We start from the raw sequence: 19,016 nt of genomic DNA on the forward strand, positions 1-19,016 counted from the left end.
GGGTGACCTTAGATTAGAACACCTCCATAGGTTACACAGTTATCTTTCTTTTCCAGCTTCTCTTTGTAAAATTTTAGATTGTAATCTGTGTCAGCTGTATAAGTGCTATGTATACGGGTGGTACTAGCTACCTAAACATATATAATGTTGCCAATTTTCCTGGCCATTGACCAGGTGGTACAATGTGCCCAAGGATCAGTGTTGGGACCTGTGCTTTTTAACTTCTTCATCAATGATTTAGAGTTAGGACTGAGCAATCAAGATGGCCAAGTTTGCCGATGACACTAAATTGTTCAGGGTTACAGATAGGTAGCCGTGTTGGTCTGCCATAGTCAAAACAAAACAAAATCCTTCCAGTAGCACCTTAAAGACCAACTAAGTTAGTTCTTGGTATGAGCTTTCGTGTGCATGAACACTTCTTCAGATACCATCTGAAGAATCTGAAGAAGGTATCTGAAGAAGTGTGCATGCACACGAAAGCTCATACCAAGAACTAACTTAGTTGGTCTTTAAGGTGCTACTGGAAGGAATTTTTTTTGTTTTGTTCTGGGTTGTTAAAGTAAAGTCATGTATGTTGGAGCAAAACAAAAACTTAATTTTATGCATGCATTCATGGGGTCTGAACTGGAGGTGATGGACCAGGAGCAAGACCTTTGGGTAATAATGTGGTAGATGGCTTAGTGACCATATTCACCCAGTTGGCAGCGGCAATGAAAAAGGTGAATTGCATGCTAGGAATCATTCAAAAAGGAACTGGAAATAAAACTGCCAGTATCATAATGCTGCTATACAAATCCATGGTGGGGCACTGTGTACAGTTTCACACCACCTCAAAAGGATATTGTCGAGCTGGAAAACATTCAGAAAAGGGCTACCAGCATTGTGACTCTCCTATGAAGAAAGGATGTGATGCAATGTTTGTTACTTTTTAATTTATAGAAAAGACAAGTAAAAGGTGAAGTTTATAAAGCTATGCAAGTGGAAGTAGAGAAAAGTTTTTCTCCCTCTCTCATAACACCAGCACTTGTTTTTTATTTTGTTTTGACAAAGTAATAATCATAAATAATTAAGAATAAAAATGTGCACCCCCACCACCGACACCATCCAACCTCCCAAAATTTCAACACCTCTTGCAATGGTTTGACTCCTTTCCATTTTAACAGTACAAATTCTGCAAACACCCTCCATATCTCCTCAAAATCATTTCTCCTGTATATTCCTCGTCTTACCTTAATGGCACATGTTAATTTACCATTGATAACTATATCCCACAGCTCTTTACACCATTCTTCCATTTTATATTCTGCTTGTCCCTTCCACTTCCTAGCTATCATAATTTGTGCAGCTGTCAATAAATTTGTGAGCAAGTCCTTCATAGCCTGTGAACCTTCCACCTCATCGTAAATTGAAAATAATGCTACCTCTGAACTTTTGGTCAGCTTTAACCCAGTGATTTCTGTTATCTCCTTAAACACCCTTTGTCGGTTTTTTTAAAAAAACATGTTGACATCCCCACCACATGTGAACATAATTCCCTGTTTCCTGGCATCCCCTCCAACATAACACTGAATATTCCTTGTTTATTTGATTTAATCTGACTGGTGTTAAATGCAATCTCCAAATGAATTTATAATAATTTTCTTTTATTCTTATGGACATCCTATGGAACTGAATGTTGGAAGATTTGGGACCGATAAAAGAAAGTGCTTCTTCACTCAATGTATAATCAAACTATGGAACTCACTCCCCACAAGAGGCAGAGACTGTCACCATCGTATTTATTATGATTTTATTATGTATCAAATTCCCTGGATGTCTTTAAAAGAGGATTAGACCAATTCATGGAGGGGCGAGCTATCCATGGCTACTAGCCATGATGGCTATGTTCAGCCTCCACATTTGGAAGCAGCCATGCTTTTGAATATTGCTGGACACCATGGGAGGGGAGAGGGCTCTTGCATTCATGATCTGCTCTCACTGCTTTCCCACAGGCAACTGTGAGAATGAGGGTGCTGGACTAGATGGGCCATTGGCCTATGGTTTTGAGCAGTATGGCAGTCTATCACTCAAGTTCTTAAGATGCCCCAGCCAAGTAAGTAGAAATTGTGTAGCATAGGCTCTTTTACAAACTCCAGGTTCCTATGTCTCAGGGAAGCTACCATCAATCACCCACCCAGACATGCAGTTTTGGCAGCTGTTCCACAAATGAAAAGATGTACTGTTTTCAATACTCCCCAACATCTTCAACATTCATCAGAAGAGGTGAAAGACTTTTAAAACATCTGATTTGGGCTTTTCAGTGCCCTAGTATTAAGCTTGTTGTGAGGACAGCAAAACTAGTAGCTTCTCTGCAAAATATTTTCCCCTGCTGGTTTAGCATTAAACGTTTTTAACACATTTAGCATTAGCAAGATGTATAACTTTCTCCAGAATGCTCAAATGCTTTGGGCTAAAGTTTGAGTCAGAAAGGCCTCACTTTCCATTGGAATATATATTTTTAAATATATAAGTTTGCTGTTATATTAGCCTTGCGACGCTTCACACACATAAAATACAATGTTGTGGCCCGTACGGGGATCGAACCCGCGACCTTGGCGTTATTAGCACCACGCTCTAACCAACTGAGCTAACCGGCCAGCTGCACGTTGCTCATTCTTTCCATGTGGAAACGCTCTACATCCTGCGCATTGTTTTTATAAATCACATCACAAGGCGGCGCCAGAAGACAAGGAACAAGGAAATTGGACGCCTTTCAGCAGGGATACCAGGAATATTTACTGAAATTGCCTCGAGTTCTTTCACGGAAAAATAAAACACTCCAGTTACGGTGTGCAAAGAACCTAATAATCCTGCTCCCTCCCACAAGTAAGGTCTCTGGCAACCTTGTTAATCGAGATAGTATGGCAGACCACACAACAACGTGTTTTGTGTGTGAAACAAGACCAGGGCTACTCAATTTGCAGGCAATATATATCTGGGGCAGACCCAAACTAGAAGGAATTAATCTGCACCCGTCACGTGTTGCTGTAACTCTGTACTCCTTGTAAACGTCTCTGGAGAATAGAGCTATCCATATGTGAATTTATCACTGCAGCGCTTTTCCGTAACACGGAAGCGTGACATTGAAACCACATCAAATGAAAGGATGAAAGAGAAGAGGAATGAAACCTCATCAAATGAAAGGATGAAAGAGAAGAGGAAGGATACGGATTTTTGAAAGCGGATATGACTATGTCATAAGGCACAAACGTCTCTAACCAAGCCTAATTTACTGAGTTGTCAAATAAACTGGCCCTAATGCTTCTTTCTAGGGTTGGCAACTTACTGCAACCATGGTTAAAGAGACAAAATGCATTTTAAACGCTGTCTTAGGCCGCTCCCCAGCAACTTGGATTTAGAGACTGTCACCGATGCGGAAGTGAAGTAGATACCCTTATCTGCCATTAATATAGCCAAATAAGAAGGGTCTGTAGTATATTAACTGCAACATTAAATTCGTTGAAGTTGCAACATAGCCTAGCTTTAAATTTATGAGGAATTTAGAAATCAGCTCATTTTTTTAAAATGGGAGGGACCAAGTCTCGACTCTCACTCTTAAAACTCCTTTTAAGATATTAGCCAAGGAACTGTGGCACAACACTCCTTAAAGTCTTCGTACTATAAGGATACGTTTCAATACTCCCATAGTAGTAACTCCCATCTTTGTTCAATGCTGCCCTCAGGCTCGCCCGCCACCTTTGTTACTTATCTTGTTTAGGCTGCAGGCAAAAACATACCAATTTTTTCAGCCCTTTGACTAATGAAGCAATCTATGGCCTTTAAAGCTTGGGGCGGAGCATTGCTGGTTACCCTACAATATTGTAAACCACCTTGCAGTTTAGAAATGCAAAAAGAAAATTAAAGAATAAAATTAAAAAGTACGTAGTCGCAACAGCTCTTTTTCTGAAAAAGTGGGTGGCTCTTAAAAGAGCCTTTGGGTATGTGAGGAGGCGAGATTCACTTGGAGCTGGTGTACTTGGTGACGGCCTTGGTGCCCTCGGAGACGGCGTGCTTGGCGAGCTCTCCGGGCAGCAGGAGTCGGACGGCGGTCTGGATCTCCCGGGAGGTGATGGTGGAGCGCTTGTTGTAGTGCGCCAGGCGGGAAGCCTCGGCCGCGATGCGCTCGAAGATGTCGTTGACGAAGGAGTTCATGATGCTCATGGCCTTGGACGAGATGCCCGTGTCCGGGTGCACCTGCTTGAGCACCTTGTAGACGTAGATGGAGTAGCTCTCCTTACGGCTCTTCTTGCGCTTCTTGTCGCCCTTCTTCTGCGTCTTGGTGACGGCCTTCTTGGAGCCCTTCTTGGCCGCGGGAGCGGATTTGGCTGGCTCAGGCATGGTGCTGTAATCACTCAATCACACGCGAAGCAACCAGAAATTCGAGAAGAAATGAAGGCAGCTGCTGAGCGTCCTGTATTTATACGGCTTCCATGCTAATCGCAGGATTGAAACACTCGAATTCTCATTGGCTCAGAAACCAGCGACGCCTATTGGAGGATTCGATTGTTACATGCAAATAGTAGAATTCTAAAACTTTGATTTCTATTGGATGGCATAAATGCCGTCTGCCTATTGGGTAGCAAACAGCACCGGCCTTCCAATTGGACAGATAGGATGAAACTCGAAAGCTAACCAATGGGAATGTGCACTTACAATCCGCAGGACTGAATAAAAGGCCGAGGAGCGCATTTGTTTCTCAGCTTGTGTTCTTTCTAGCAGGAATCGTGAGCTTTATACTCTTTTGAAATTAGCATCATGTCTGGACGTGGAAAGCAAGGAGGCAAGGCTCGTGCCAAGGCGAAGACTCGCTCTTCTCGTGCCGGGCTGCAGTTCCCCGTGGGTCGTGTGCATCGTCTTCTGCGCAAAGGGAACTACGCAGAGCGCGTCGGAGCCGGAGCGCCCGTCTACTTGGCTGCTGTGCTGGAGTACCTGACTGCTGAGATCCTGGAGTTGGCCGGCAACGCTGCCCGGGACAACAAGAAGACCAGGATCATCCCTCGCCACTTGCAGCTCGCCATCCGCAACGACGAGGAGCTGAACAAGCTCCTGGGCAAAGTCACCATTGCTCAAGGAGGAGTGTTGCCTAACATCCAGGCTGTGCTGTTGCCCAAGAAAACCGAGAGCCACAAGGCAAAAGGAAAATAGATCGCGTTTAATCGGAACTACAGCAGAAAAAACCCCACAAAGGCTCTTTTAAGAGCCACCCACAATTTCATAAAGAGCTTTGATCATATGAAACTTTTAGGTTTTTTTAGTGTTGCCGTTTGAAACCGTGCTTCGTTTTCTTAAGCAGGTGTAGAGAAATGTTTCAAGGCCAATATCCATGATACAATTTAAATAACGTGATCTGTGCTACTCTTGCAGTGAAAAAAAGTTGCAACATCACATCTCACTCTTGAAAGATACTAGAAGGCTGTTGTGAGAAGGATAAAATGTTTCTGAACTTCCCACTTAAATTCTCCCTTCAATGAATATTTCCACTCATGGTCGAATTTCATGAGCGTAGTTGCAAACCTAACCCATTCCGCTGTGAGTAACCTGATTACACTCGGAGATTTTATGTTGTGAAACTGCATAGAATTGCACAATTACGAGACGAACACAATTGTGAAATCCATGTTTGAAAGCATAAAACCGCTGCGGTTTTGGCGGCAATTTCAAATGAAAAACCGCGCGGGATTTTGAGGGCGGGGGCCCTTGAGTAGCCAATCACACGTTAGGGCGCGTCTTTCAAATTATCCGTTGGTTAACAGAAGTTACATTATCTGGCAACTCAGTTTCTTTAGTAAGGCTAAAGGAATTCTTAGTCTTTAGAAGGAAATGTCCGATTTCAATGGACTTTGCTCCCAGGGAAGTGGGTATAGGGTTACAGACGAGCTGCAATAAAGACATGGAGCCCGATCCTATGAATGTCTACGGAGAAGTCTCGCTCATCCCAGTGCAGTTTACTCCCAAGAAAGCGTGCAAAGCAATGCAGCAGCCTTAACCAATTTATTAAGGCATCCAATCAGTCTTCAATGTATGTTATGCAGTGCCCAGTATTAAGCTTACTCTACTGAAATTCACTGTAGTTTAACGTTCAGGGTCCTACAGATCACCTATTTTTACGGCTAAGTGCTGCGATGAGGTGGGCATTTGTTGAAAACTCTTTCTACTTTTATTATGTTTTCCGAGGGCGGGAGGATGAACAGAATAAACCACTTTAATCCCTATATTTCTTATAGCATTGCATTTCCATCTATCTAGGAAATAAAACCTTGGGAAGTAGCGGAATGACGAAGGGCGGTGCTGCAAAGTCTATCCAATCAATGCCGAGCCCGGGAAATTCAAATTCTGCAACGGTCCCCTGACCTCATTCAGCCAATCAGGACGCAGCCGCTGGCTATAAAAAGGCGGTCCAAAGACTCCTTGGCTTCATTTCTTTTTCCTTTCTGACGAAGAAACTTCTATCCGCGCGAAGAAGAAGATGGCCCGTACAAAGCAGACGGCTCGCAAGTCGACTGGCGGGAAGGCGCCTCGCAAGCAGCTGGCGACCAAAGCCGCCCGCAAGAGCGCGCCGGCCACGGGCGGAGTGAAGAAGCCTCACCGCTACCGGCCGGGCACCGTGGCGCTGCGCGAAATCCGCCGCTACCAGAAGTCGACGGAGCTGCTGATCCGCAAGCTGCCTTTCCAGCGCCTGGTGCGCGAGATCGCGCAGGACTTCAAGACGGACCTGCGCTTCCAGAGCTCGGCCGTGATGGCTCTGCAGGAGGCGAGCGAGGCTTACCTGGTGGGCCTGTTCGAGGACACCAACCTGTGCGCCATCCACGCCAAGCGCGTCACCATCATGCCCAAGGACATCCAGCTCGCCAGGCGCATCCGCGGAGAGAGGGCCTGAGAAGCGCCTGCACGCGTCCCCAGAACACGAACCCTGTTTCACCACAAAGGCTCTTTTAAGAGCCACCACATGGTCTTGGAAAGAGCTCGCACGATACTAAATTATCTCTTCCCGCTGCCGAATATCTGTTCGATTCTTAATCTTTATCTGCAATAATTTGAATAATCTGTTTGCTAGTTTTCTAATGATCTTTATTAACTACACTACATTGAAACTACATGGAACTCTTACGCTAGTAAGTTCCACCACCCTACTTCTTCCATTTTTACGTTCTGCACACAATACTTGAAGAAAAGACGCTAAGCTGCTTAATTGCAGGAAGCTAAATAATCGGTTACATAACTAACATTGGCTCGGGGTAGAAACGTTGCAATTTTAAAGCAGTTCCACCACCCCAATATAGATTTGAAGCTGAAGGCAGCCTCTTTTTCATAGGCATGTTAAAAGTGCTCGTGGGCTGCTTAAAAACTATGACTGCTGTAATGCCAGCATTTCTTTCCTTTTAGAGGGCAGCAGACACATTGCTCTCATGAAGTGATCCGAGTTTTGCACGGCAATGTAACGCAGGCAGAAATGCCAGGTGAAAAACAGTATATCGGCCGCGAAATCTGACCAAGAAAAGCTAGCTTGTCAGAAGTGGGATTCGAACCCACGCCTCCAGAGGAGACTGCGACCTGAACGCAGCGCCTTAGACCGCTCGGCCATCCTGACTTCTTAAGAAAGGTGGTTTCTTTGTTGAAGAAAGTGTATTTCATTATAACGCATTGGTTTAAGAAGTTTAGTGAGCCATGTGTAACAACAGTGAGGATCAGCTGATAAATCAACTTGTTAGCAGGAATCACCCTCAGTGAAAACGGTCTTTCTTTCCCCAGTTTCCTTTCCCCTTAATCTGCGGAGGAGGAGGCGGCAGCCATTTAGTCCCCAGCGTGGGGAGGGGAAATCTATCGCAATGAAGGAAACCTATCGCCCACACGGTGGCGCTGTATAGTTTAAAATGCTTTGCGATGGGTTATCGCTGAAGAAGCAGGACCAGTTTTTTACCCTGCTGCAATGCATGTAAATAAACATGGGAAAAGTTCATTGGTCACGTGCAGAGGACTTTTTCCTCTTCATAGAAGAGAGGAGAGCATCATTCATTGTCACTCGTGAGGAGGAGGCTAAGGATAGTCTTTCTAAGAAGCGGGAGAGTTTTAGGCTGCCACAACTTTCCGGAGCTGATAAGAATAGCACAGACATTTCGATGTGAAATAAAATCGAAGCAGGGCTGGCTGAAAGAGGAAAAGGTCGTTTTAAGTGCATTGATGGTCTGCAGGGTAAACGGGAGTTTAGCTAATTCCTTATAGCCTTTGACGATGACTCATAAATCCACACACGATTTTGAAGCTTGAAGACAAGCCTGTGAATTGCAACAACTTCAATTCATTCAATTTTTTTCTTAAGTAAAAAATACTTTTAGCAGAGGATGGTTTCGATCCATCGACCTCTGGGTTATGGGCCCAGCACGCTTCCGCTGCGCCACTCTGCTTGCGAAGGCAGGGTCTTTTAGACAGCCTTACAAACTCATGACGTTTGTGTGTGTCAGGAAATGCTTTTTATTTAATCGCTGACTTCTCCCTCTTTAATATTCTGAAGAGTTTTTACTTTTGCAAGTGCCAAACACCCAGTTGCACGTCAATTATCAATCACATTGCCTGTCATTAAGAAAGGCTTGTGCACACAGATTATTAGATTTCTGTAACCTACGGGCGCTGCCGGACGTCATTTCTCTACCGTTTCTCCATTAAAGAGACGTTTCTGTCTGGCTGGCTCTGCCTGTGTAAAAATCCCATCTTTGCCCTTGCCTTTTACATTCACGGTTGAAGATGTCGATCTATTGCTATTGTGATGGTTGCTGCTTTTATTAAATCCCACCATCTCCACGTGATTGTATCTTTTTAACTTGCTATGATCTGGGCTCCCTTGGAATCGAGGGATTACGGTAATAATAATAATAATAATAATAATAATAATAATAATAATAATAATAATAATAATAATAGTTGTTATACTTGCAAGGCAAAGCAAGAGTTTGAAAACTACATTTGCATGATGCTTAAATCAGGAACAAATCTCAGGCAGAGAGATTCACCGCTTCCGTGCATTTGTGTGTTCTCCAATTCTAATATTGGGCTGCAAATAAACACTGTTTTGTAGACATCACTGTCCAAATAACGAAATTTATGGGAGGGGAAAGTCATATCAGCACACGGGAAAGCATCTCTAACCTTTATGTTGGTTTGCTAAAGAAAGTTGGGGTGGGCGCTCAGAATGGTTTCGCCTGTGGGAATGACAGACAAATGAAAGAAATAGCAAAAAGGGTAAAATCAGCGTCGACGAAGGTGGGATTCGAACCCACGCGTGCAGAGCACAATGGATTAGCAGTCCATCGCCTTAACCACTCGGCCACCTCGTCTCTTCCGGTAGGAGCTCTCGGGATGCTTCCTTTTGCTCAAAACAGCCGCGTGTTTCTTCTCAGGTTGTGTGTCATTTCTTTGCGATGTACAGCATTTGATATCAATTTGGAAGCCTGTTTACTAAGTGAGCCGCTACAACTTTACAATCATCCCTTTTCAAAGCAGTAACATTTCTTATAAGTAGGAAAATACCACCTTTCTACGTGTCGTGGGTTCCATAGTGTAGTGGTTATCACGTCTGCTTTACACGCAGAAGGTCCTGGGTTCGAGCCCCAGTGGAACCAGAGCAGTGTTTTTTTAATTGAAATTGATTGAAAAAGTCAAAGGGGACCGAAGAGTGAGAAGTATGTGTGGAAGCTAGAAACAACGACTTCCTTCTGCTTTTTACCTTTCCAAAGCAATTAAAGGAGGTGGTATACATTAATGCACGAGCGACACTGTTGTTTGGCCAGAATTATATGATCTAACTCAAAGCGACTTGGGAGAAACAGAACATGCAATAGAAAAAGATTAATAATCTGTATGCATTACTGTATTCTAGATTTTAGGACGATGAACCCCAACGCGCCGATCCCTTCTCTCCCCACTTTAGTGCTTACTAGGACCTTTGGAACTGCATCAGAGGGTACAACTTCCTACCGTGAAATGACGAGAAAGTTCATAAGGTAGCCTTTTTGTCGTTTTGTTTTAAAAAAAGGTAAATCACAACTGGCCCGTACGGGGATCGAACCCGCGACCTTGGCGTTATTAGCACCACGCTCTAACCAACTGAGCTAACCGGCCACTTGCCTCTGAAAGTTTCCATACTACAATATACTACAATATACACACTCAATGTGCTTAGCAGTTGCAAATATTTTTAGCAGCATAAAAGTCAGACGACGGTGCATCGGTTGAGCACGCTTGGATCCTCCATCCATCGCCTATGAGGCATCTTCTGGGGTTCCTGTACACTAGCAGAGGTCTCATTCAGTCAGATTAGGGAAATAATGGGTTTATAATGTGGTTTTATTTTTATTTCTGGCCTGCTTTCAATATTAGTTCTTCTAGGGAAGAGCATCAACCTCACTCCTTTTTTAAAAAAAGAACCCTTAAGGTATTTGATGATAATAATAATAATAATAATAATAATAATAATAATAATAATAACAACAACAATAATAATAATAATAATAATTTGTACCTCGCCCATGTGGCTTCCACAAAGACCAAAAATACACTAAGATGTCACACATTAAAAGCTTCCCTGGACAGGGCTGCCTTAAGATGTCTTCTGAATGTCAGGTAGTTGTTTATATAATTACAAGGCATTTTGAACTGGTGTTTATTTCAATTATATCCCATCTTTCCTCCACGATTATAGTGGTTCTCCCTGATTTCATCCTTAAAATAACCCTGTGAGGTACGTTAGGGCTGAAAGGTCACCCAGTGAGCTTCATAGCTGAGTTGTCTCTTTTGCTCCTGGGTGGACGGCGTTCATCCATGCTTGTCCAACCCTCAATTGCCTGCACCGGCCCTCTCTTCCATTAGTGGCTCATTGTTTTCAAAAAAAAAAAAAAAAAACCACAAAGAAAACATTAAGAAGCTGCCTTTACACAGAGTCAGACCACCATCTAGCTCAGTATTGTCCACACTGACTTCTTGGGACTTCTTGCATGCAAGGAAGATGCTCAACCGCCCTTCCTGTTACATCTGACTGGCCACAATGGAAATGGAATATTAAGACTAGTTGGATCTTATTCCTGATCCAGCGCAGCTATTCTTATGTTCTTAACAAAGGAGTGCCTTATAACACATCCAATAAATGGCCTCTTTTGACTTCAGCTACTATGCATCTCACTGTCACATTGCATTTTCCCTTCTTCAGCATTACTGATTTTTGAAAAATGTGTGTGTGTGTTTTATTTTTATATATAATTTGGGATTTATGTCTTTTCCTATATTAAAGATTTTCCCGTGTATTTTGCCTTTGGGAGTAAGAAGTTGTAGTCAACAGTTTCACTTTGCCACTTGACTTTCCACCAACCTTGATAATATCCTTTCGGAGGGAAAGACTTTTGATTGGGCGGGGGTGGGGAAACCTGTGGCTAGAAGACTGGGTTCAAATGGCAGAGGGCATGTTAGCCTGTATACCTTGGTTTACTAAACATTAAATTTAATATATATTTATTTACCGGTAATTAACTAATTAATTAATAGATGTACGCTGTGAACCACCGGGCAGTTAACTCAAGTAAATGAAACAATTCAGTACACTCATACCCACATCTGGGATTTTCTTTCCTAGTTCGCAATGGAAAACAACAACAGGCCACAGACACACAGATGCATATTTCTAAAGTCAAATTTGCTTTTATTGGCAATATAGAAACTCCATTGGTCCCACGTTGTTCCACAATTGGATTGGTACAAAGCAACTTATTTATTGCACAATGTCACCCCCCTGTGCCCACTGGAGGGACTGCACATCCATTCTTCCTTGACCCCTCCCTAAGTTCATTCAAATGTGTGTTGCGGGTGTGGGGGCTAGGGACCTAGACTATGTATGAGGATAACAGCACTGGAAAGTTTTGCATCCACAGCACAGGGACCGTGTCTAATCTAGTCTAGTCTCGCTTGCAATTGATGGTGCAGGGTTAGCTTGTGAGTGGGTGTAGAAAGTTTTCAGAAAGGCAGCGGAAAGCAAGGTCAAGGCTGGCCCTGGGGATAGCGCAAGCACCACTCGCAGGCGTTCTGGAACATGCGGAGCCACGGGGAGACCTTCAGAGACTGGCGCCAGGAGGCGGGCATCCAAGGCCACTGCCAGGAAAGGACACATCGCTCCGGGTGAGGCATCATCGCCAAGTGGCGCCCATCGGAAGAGCAAATGCCTGCAATGCCCAGTGGAGACCCATTGGGATTCATAGGGTACTCCTCAGTTGGCAAACCCTGGTCATCCACGTAGCGGAGAGGCGCCAAGCGAGCAGAGCGCACCTGGGCCAGGACGTCATCTGAGCGGAATCGCATCCGACCTGCAGGAAGAGGAAGGGGGAAAAGGTGAGCGATGAGTCGTGGACTCTCACAATATTTATGCGGCAGCCTCTCTCGACTGGCCAGCCTAGATTACTCTCAGTCCAGTAGGAACTTGCAAATGGGGCCACAAAGCCACACGGACAAGGCAGGTTTCTCAATGCTTTGGGTTGAATTCTAAAAACAAACCAACCAGGGGGGATTTCTTACTGGAATAGAATTTTCCCCAGGAGAACATGCACACACACACAAGGTCTGGCAGTGGTGTTAGCATAAGTCAGAGGGATCACTGGACTTGAAAAAAAGGTTTCTTTTCTCTTAACCCCATTCCCAATAGCTCCTCTTGATAAAGAGTGTGCATTGTTTAGCTTCTTGCATTTTGAGCTTTATGTCTTGGTTTTTTCATATTTGCATGCTTCTATGTTCTCTTAAAAAATGGAAATGTTAAAAAAATCCAGCTCCCAGTACTGAAGCTTATTAATTATTGTAATTATGTTATTAAAAGTCAACGCTGCTGCGTGCACCAGAGCCCCTAAGTGCAACATACTGAATACATTTCTTCAAACATTACAGGTAGCCAGTTAAAACTGCAAACATTTTTTCTATCATTCAAGCTTGTTTAATTCCTGTCTCTAAAATAAATATAATTTGTCATTTTACATATTACTGTATAACCCCTTAATTTTTTTTTTATGCTTTTCAGAAATCATTGGTGTTTTATCCCCATTTCCAGTACTTGCACAGAAGGTTTTTCTAAACCTAATTATTAACCCTCTCCCCACCGCACTCAATTTTTTAAAAAAAGGATTACCTTCTCCATGTGCCACCCAGATGCCCAGGGTAGAACCAGCCATGCCCCGCAACATCAGCGCCGGACTCTCCTCGATGCCGACGCTCACAAAACGAGACTCAAAACGCCCAGAATTGTTGGGACTCAGCAGCACACCTGGCTGGATGGCGCCACCTGGAATAATAACCAAGATCAAGAAAATTTTTATATCTTTTTTTTATTTCATATGATTTACATACTGCTTGGTTGTAAAAAAGAAACCCCAAACAAACCTCAACGTGGTTTAAATAAAACAATGACATTGTCAGTAAAAAACAGCCGAAGGAAGTATTTTTTAAAAAATAAAAGAATGATTAATATCAGCAATAAGCTGAAAACATTAAAACATGTGTCAATGTTCTACATACCTGGAGAGGCTTGCCAAAGCAAATAAGTTTTTAGCAGGCAAGGAAAAGAGTACAGTGAAGCTGCCTGCCTATATCATGAGGCAAGGAGTTCCAAAGTGCACAGATTTCTTACAGATTTAAGGCTGCAGGTCTAATCTCGCTTCCCTGGTCCATTAGGGCAAACAGGGTGTTGCCCAACCAAACAAATTCTGCCCCCACTTGCCCCTCTCCTTATTTACATACAGTCCAGGGGGCGCCCCTGGCTCTCAGCTCCCTCCTCCTCCTGAGTCTCAGTGTTTCCCTTGCACGGAGCAGGGAACATGATGGGGTCAAAACTAGAATTTGCTGGCTCTGCCTGTCCACTGGCACTGGCTGCACAGAGTTTGCCTCTCTGCCGTCTGCCAACGGGCACCGGCCACCACTTATTTCTGAGCAGACAAGGTTAGGATTGTAACCAGAAATGTCACAATCCAAGATTTGTCACCCATGCCTTCCTCTTAGCACATTTCTCCCTTTCATCCCGAGTTCGAGTGTCTTCAAAACCCATGACACCTTTGGTAAAGACTGTTCTCCAATTGGAACGCTCGCAGGCCAATATTTCCCAGGATCCTCAAACTAAGGTTACCAGATTTTTTTTCAATGAATCCAGGGACACTTTTCAATTTCAATGGATATTGTATGGGGACTTATTTGTAAATCGGGGGACTGTTCCCGGGAAACAGGGACATCTGGTAACCTTACCTCAATCCACCTCTGACCAGAGCAGCATTCAGGGTGCAAAGCAAGCATGCCCTCACTCCGAGTGTCCTGGTATCATGAAGGGTCCCCTAGCCCAAACCCACTGCAAAACAGGAATCACAACTAAAAAGCCCCCAACAGATGGCCATCCAGCCTCTGAATAAAAGCCCCCAGTGAAGAAGAGGGCACAACCTTCCGAGGGAGTCCGTTCCACTCATAGCTGTCAACCGTCCCTTATTTGGCGGGAAAGTCCCATTTCCCAGCACCGTGTCCCGCTGCTGTCCCTTATTGATGATGTCCCTTAAATTTCCCAGGTTTCAAAGGAAGCAGCTCCTCTCCCTCCCTCCCTCCCTGCTGGCCAGGGAGGAGGGAGGCTCCAACTGTGTTGCTTGGCTGCATTGCTCACCCAATAAGGAGTCTAAGAACGACTGAGGGGGTGGAGCTTGCATGCCTTGTGCCGATCAAATTGGCTGCGTTGCCTAGGGACTCGCCTTTGCTCAGCGCTTCCCAGAGGAGAGGTGATGGTGGTTTTCCTTGCTGCATCCCCTTTGCCGAGTTGCTGCACTGTGGGAACCACCGCTTGAGGCTTCGTTTGGCTGCTGGCTGGGCTTTCTGCCTTTGGCTCGGAGGGGCTCAGAAGTTGAACATACCTGTGCTTGTAAAATCCCTTATTTTGGCTGCTGATCCCTTATTTTTGAGGCTGCTGGTCCCTTATTTTCAAATCTGTAAGTTGACAGCTATAGCTCCACTACCAACTCGCTTACCTTCATCTTGCACATCAGGGCTCTTGGTCCCCACCCAACCTAGCAGTGCCATCAGCTGGCAGCCATTGCAGATGCCCAGGCTGAAGGTGTCTCTGCGCCGATGGAAGGCCTGGAACTGAGCCTGCGCCCTGCGGTTATAGGTCACCGAAGCTGCCCAGCCTGCAAGCAAAAAAATGAGATGAATTGTGTGGATTTTGCAGGCCCTTCCGGACCGCACGTCAAAGACCCCACAGCTATCGTGGCATCAGCGGCAACAACATCTCCCAAAGAGCGTGAGGCAGGTAGGAACCTCCTGCCCAAAACCCAGCAACAAGGCCGCCATCCCTTGCCACAAGATTGGGTGGAAGCTTTCTCCTCGACCCGAGGCAAGCGGACAGCCCCGTTCCTTGCAAGAGGCAGGCTGACCTTTGGCAGAACCCAAAACATCTGCGTAGCTGAACCCTCCGACAAACACCAGGCCACGGAAGGAGTCCAGCGTCATCTCGCCCGAGCACAAGTCTTGCATGGTGAGGTCCCAGACCTGAAGTGAGGGCGGAGAGAAGACAATAAACAGGAGGGCTTTCAGGAAGGGAGGGGATCGAAGTGACAGGAGCATTGCGGGGAGGAGATCCAACTCCTTGCACGAGGTTCCTGTTCCTTCAGATTTTCGGTGAAATCCAATGTTAAAGTCCTACTGAGGGGAGACCCGCTGAAATGACTTACGTCCATTCATCTCAATGAACCTACTCCATGTTGTGTGGCGTAGTGCTATGCTACGACCTGGGAGACCAGGGTTCAAATCCTCACCCAGCCATGAAGCTCACACTCAGCCTGGTCACTCAGCCTAACCTGCCTCACAGGGTTTGTTGTAAGGATAAAATGAGGAAAGAGGAGAACCACAAATACAAATCTTGAGCTCCTCAGAGGAAAATATGGTACAGTCATACCTCGGGTTGTAGTTGCTTCAGGTTGAGTGCTTTCAGTTGCGCTCCGCGGCGACCCGGAAGTAACAGAGTGTTACTTCCAGGTTTTGCTGTTCGCGCATGCGCAGTCAAAATGACGTCACGCGCATGCGCGGAAGCGGTGAATCGTAACCCGCAAACACGGATCGTGTTCACTTCAGGATGCGAACGGGGATCCGGAATGGATCCCGTTTGTATCCAGAGGTACCACTGTATGTTAAGTGTAATAAATAACTAAGACAGGGGTCAGCAAACAAATTTAGCAGCAGGCCGGTCCACTGTCCCTCAGACCTTGAGTTGGGCTGGAGAAGCGGCACTGGGGGAGGGGGCTGGAAGAAGAGGCATGGGGGGGCAAGTAGTCCTCCTCCCCACCCCCACCCGCTGCACTTACCCGCCACAGCTGCTGCTTCTTGTGGGTAGGCAGAGTGAGCTCGTCCGCTCTCTGGCCCACAGGAGCACCAGGTTGGTGGCGGCGACGGAAGGAAAAGGCCGAGTGGTGGTGATGGCTCTGCCAATCAAACAGCACGCCTGGTTTACCTCAGGGCAGCATGAGGACATCTCTGCCAATCAAACACCACTGAGTTAACCAGACATGGCGTTTGATTGGCAGAGCCACCACCAGCACTCGGCCTTTTCCTTCCGTCGCCATCACCAGGAGTCTCGGCTTCACAGCGAGTTCTGGCTTCGCAGCACGGGCCAGATGCAGGACCCAGGGGGGCCTGATCTGTCCCAGGGACCTTAGCTTGCCGACCGCTGAATGAAGGAATGATCGCCAGGTGTGGAGCACACTTCCACCCACAGACAGGCCTCAGCTGTCTGAACATCATGCCCTCTATCTAACCTTTTGCTCTCTTAGTAGTCTGCTGTGCCCTGTCTGTGACCTTTGTCTCTTTTGATTAAACATTGTGCAAGGGGAAAGTGACGCAGTGCCAAAATAACCTTGTACCACCCCTCGATCTTGGGATTGGAAAATGTGTAAAGGTCACAGTATTTGACTGGTTTTGCATATTGTGCTAATAAAAAGAGCCTCCACAGAGCTAGCTGGCAGCTTGCTTATGCACAGTTCACCTGACTCGTGCCTTCACTTCAGCTGAACTAAGACACAGTTATTCCACTTGTCAATGGCCAAGATCCACCTCCAGTGCCAGAGATCATTTTATGCCTCTGAGTGCCATCACAGGAGGGGAGAGTACATCTGCTTGGCCACTGTGAGAACAGGATGCTGGAGGAGTTGGACCTGGGGCCTGATCCTGCAGGGCTCTCCTGACATTATTAGGTTAGAGATCTTCATCTCAAAGCACTTGTGGGCGATGCCTTCACTAAATCCACATTGGTCTGCTCACCTGGAAGCCACCCATGAGGAGTGCCGCCACCATTTCACGGTCCCCGTTACTCCCTTCTTCACGAAGGATGGCGACACGGGGGGCAGGAAGGGCTGTAGGGAAAAGACACACGATTTGTTGTCATCCCTTCACGATTAGGCTGCAAGGTTTTACCATGAACAATTAATCGATTTCACAATTCAAAATATGGTCAACTAAAAAAAGTGGCCTTACTGATTAAGTCAACTCAAAAAGTGTTCTTGATTAAGTGGGCAGGGGTTTTTAAAAACATATTTTTTAATACAGGTACAGTCAAACCTTGGCTCCCAAACGCCTCTGTTTTGGAACGTTTCGGCTCCCAAATGCCGAAAACCCGGAAGTAAACGCTCCGGTTTTCGAACATTTTGGAAGCCAAATGGACTTCCGGAACAGATTACATTTGACAACCAAGGTTTGACTGTATCACATCTCAGAAGATGAATCCCCCATTTCCTCTCGCAAAAGGATGTGTCTCCTAAGAACATGGCTACAAGGGCTCATGCATGTGTTGTCCAAAGCTAATAAAGTATACACTTCTCACTTCATCGCCACTGTTTTTACCCAAATGCAAATGCAATCAATTAATTTGCTAAAATTAATCTGCTAAGAGGTCAGGCAACAGCTCTATTTCCTTTTTCTCTATCTAGCGCTAGCCCAACTCAGGGTAGACCAACTGAAGTTCATTTTGCCTAGGTAAGTGAGGCTCCTTCTTTTCAATGTGTCGACAACCTTTACTCAGGTACCAGGCGGTCTCCCCCTTTCCCCTCCCCTCTTCTTGGCCCTGGTCTGCCCCATACCCATTTCCTGCAGCAGGGGAAGTTCTTCCTGGGGGTTAAAGGTCATGGTGTAGCTGGGCTCCGTGCGCTTGGTCAGCCCTGCCTCTTCTTGGGCCACACAGTCTGGGTTGGCTTGCAGCCTCTCCAGCTGGAAGCTCGTGTCTTCCCACCAGCCGCGCAAGGTGGACACTTTTTCCACCAACACTTCCTGGCCGTTCACGGTGACCTGGATCTGCAAAGCGTCACAACAAGGCAGCAAATTAGCAACAACAACAACAAAAAGCAGGGGGCATTGGCAGTGGGAGATGGAAAAACCGTAAAGAGGGGAGTAAGTGGACTGGCATTATAAGCTACAAGAATTTGCTGAAATGGCGCAGTTAGCAAACACCCTGAGAGGCAATTTAAAACAAAAATTTATGGAAAAGTGGGATAGATATAAAACATATGTTCAAAAATACAGTAAAGGTTCGCTATCTATGCTGGCATTTGATTGACGTTGGAGTGAGACTGAGTTGAGTAATAAGACTAAGAGCACATATTGATATAAGAATGTATTAGATAAACTGCAAAGAAATATACAATAATAAGAGTACATTCATTTGTAAAAAAGGAATATACAACGGGATAGACAGGAAGTCTAGTGTGTTGGTATGTATATGATTTGGGGGGGGGATTGTTTTTGTTTTTTCTCTTTGTTCTTTTTTATTTTCTTTCTAGGTATATAAAATTTGTATATAATTTTTGTATACATGTTGGAAATTATATTGTAGTAAGTCCTGTAATGTAATATGACAACGTTTACCGATGTAATGTAAGAATGTTAACAAATAAATAAAATGCAAATTTAAAAAATAAAGAGGGGAGTAGGTGGGAAGACCAAGT

General features: G+C 45.2%; 2 protein-coding genes and 1 pseudogene across 5 annotated transcripts in view; 2 read left to right on the plus strand and 1 right to left on the minus strand.

Annotated features, from left to right (window-relative positions):
- Positions 1-3,922: 3,922 nt before the first annotated feature.
- PFAS (phosphoribosylformylglycinamidine synthase) overlaps positions 3,923-19,016 on the minus strand; it is a 44,907-nt gene continuing 29,813 nt past the window's right edge. For 2 of the 3 annotated variants that reach the window (XM_083706526.1, XM_083706527.1), the window contains exons 24-29: positions 18,156-18,366; positions 17,341-17,432; positions 15,462-15,576; positions 15,057-15,215; positions 13,190-13,342; positions 11,700-12,380 (exon numbers count right to left, since the gene is read on the minus strand). In XM_083706526.1, the coding sequence (XP_083562652.1) occupies positions 12,058-12,380; positions 13,190-13,342; positions 15,057-15,215; positions 15,462-15,576; positions 17,341-17,432; positions 18,156-18,366 (1,053 nt within the window). In that variant the 3' untranslated portion in view covers positions 11,700-12,057. Of the gene's footprint in view, positions 4,382-11,699; positions 12,381-13,189; positions 13,343-15,056; positions 15,216-15,461; positions 15,577-17,340; positions 17,433-18,155; positions 18,367-19,016 lie in introns of those variants that run through there. The other variant, XM_083706528.1, reaches the window with a different exon arrangement.
- On the plus strand, positions 4,650-5,271 carry LOC310830594 (histone H2A type 2-C pseudogene; annotated as a pseudogene). Its single transcript has one exon. The product of its transcript is annotated as a histone H2A type 2-C pseudogene (transcript).
- Positions 6,506-6,992, plus strand: LOC310830597 (histone H3.2; the record flags this gene model as incomplete). Its single annotated transcript, XM_083710378.1, has 1 exon — positions 6,506-6,992. One exon carries the CDS (start codon positions 6,506-6,508, stop codon positions 6,914-6,916), a length of 411 nt encoding a protein of 136 aa, XP_083566504.1. The 3' UTR covers positions 6,917-6,992.

This window comes from Podarcis gaigeae (assembly GCF_964106915.1).
Source record: "Podarcis gaigeae genome assembly, chromosome: 13".
Lineage (NCBI taxonomy): Eukaryota > Metazoa > Chordata > Lepidosauria > Squamata > Lacertidae > Podarcis > Podarcis gaigeae.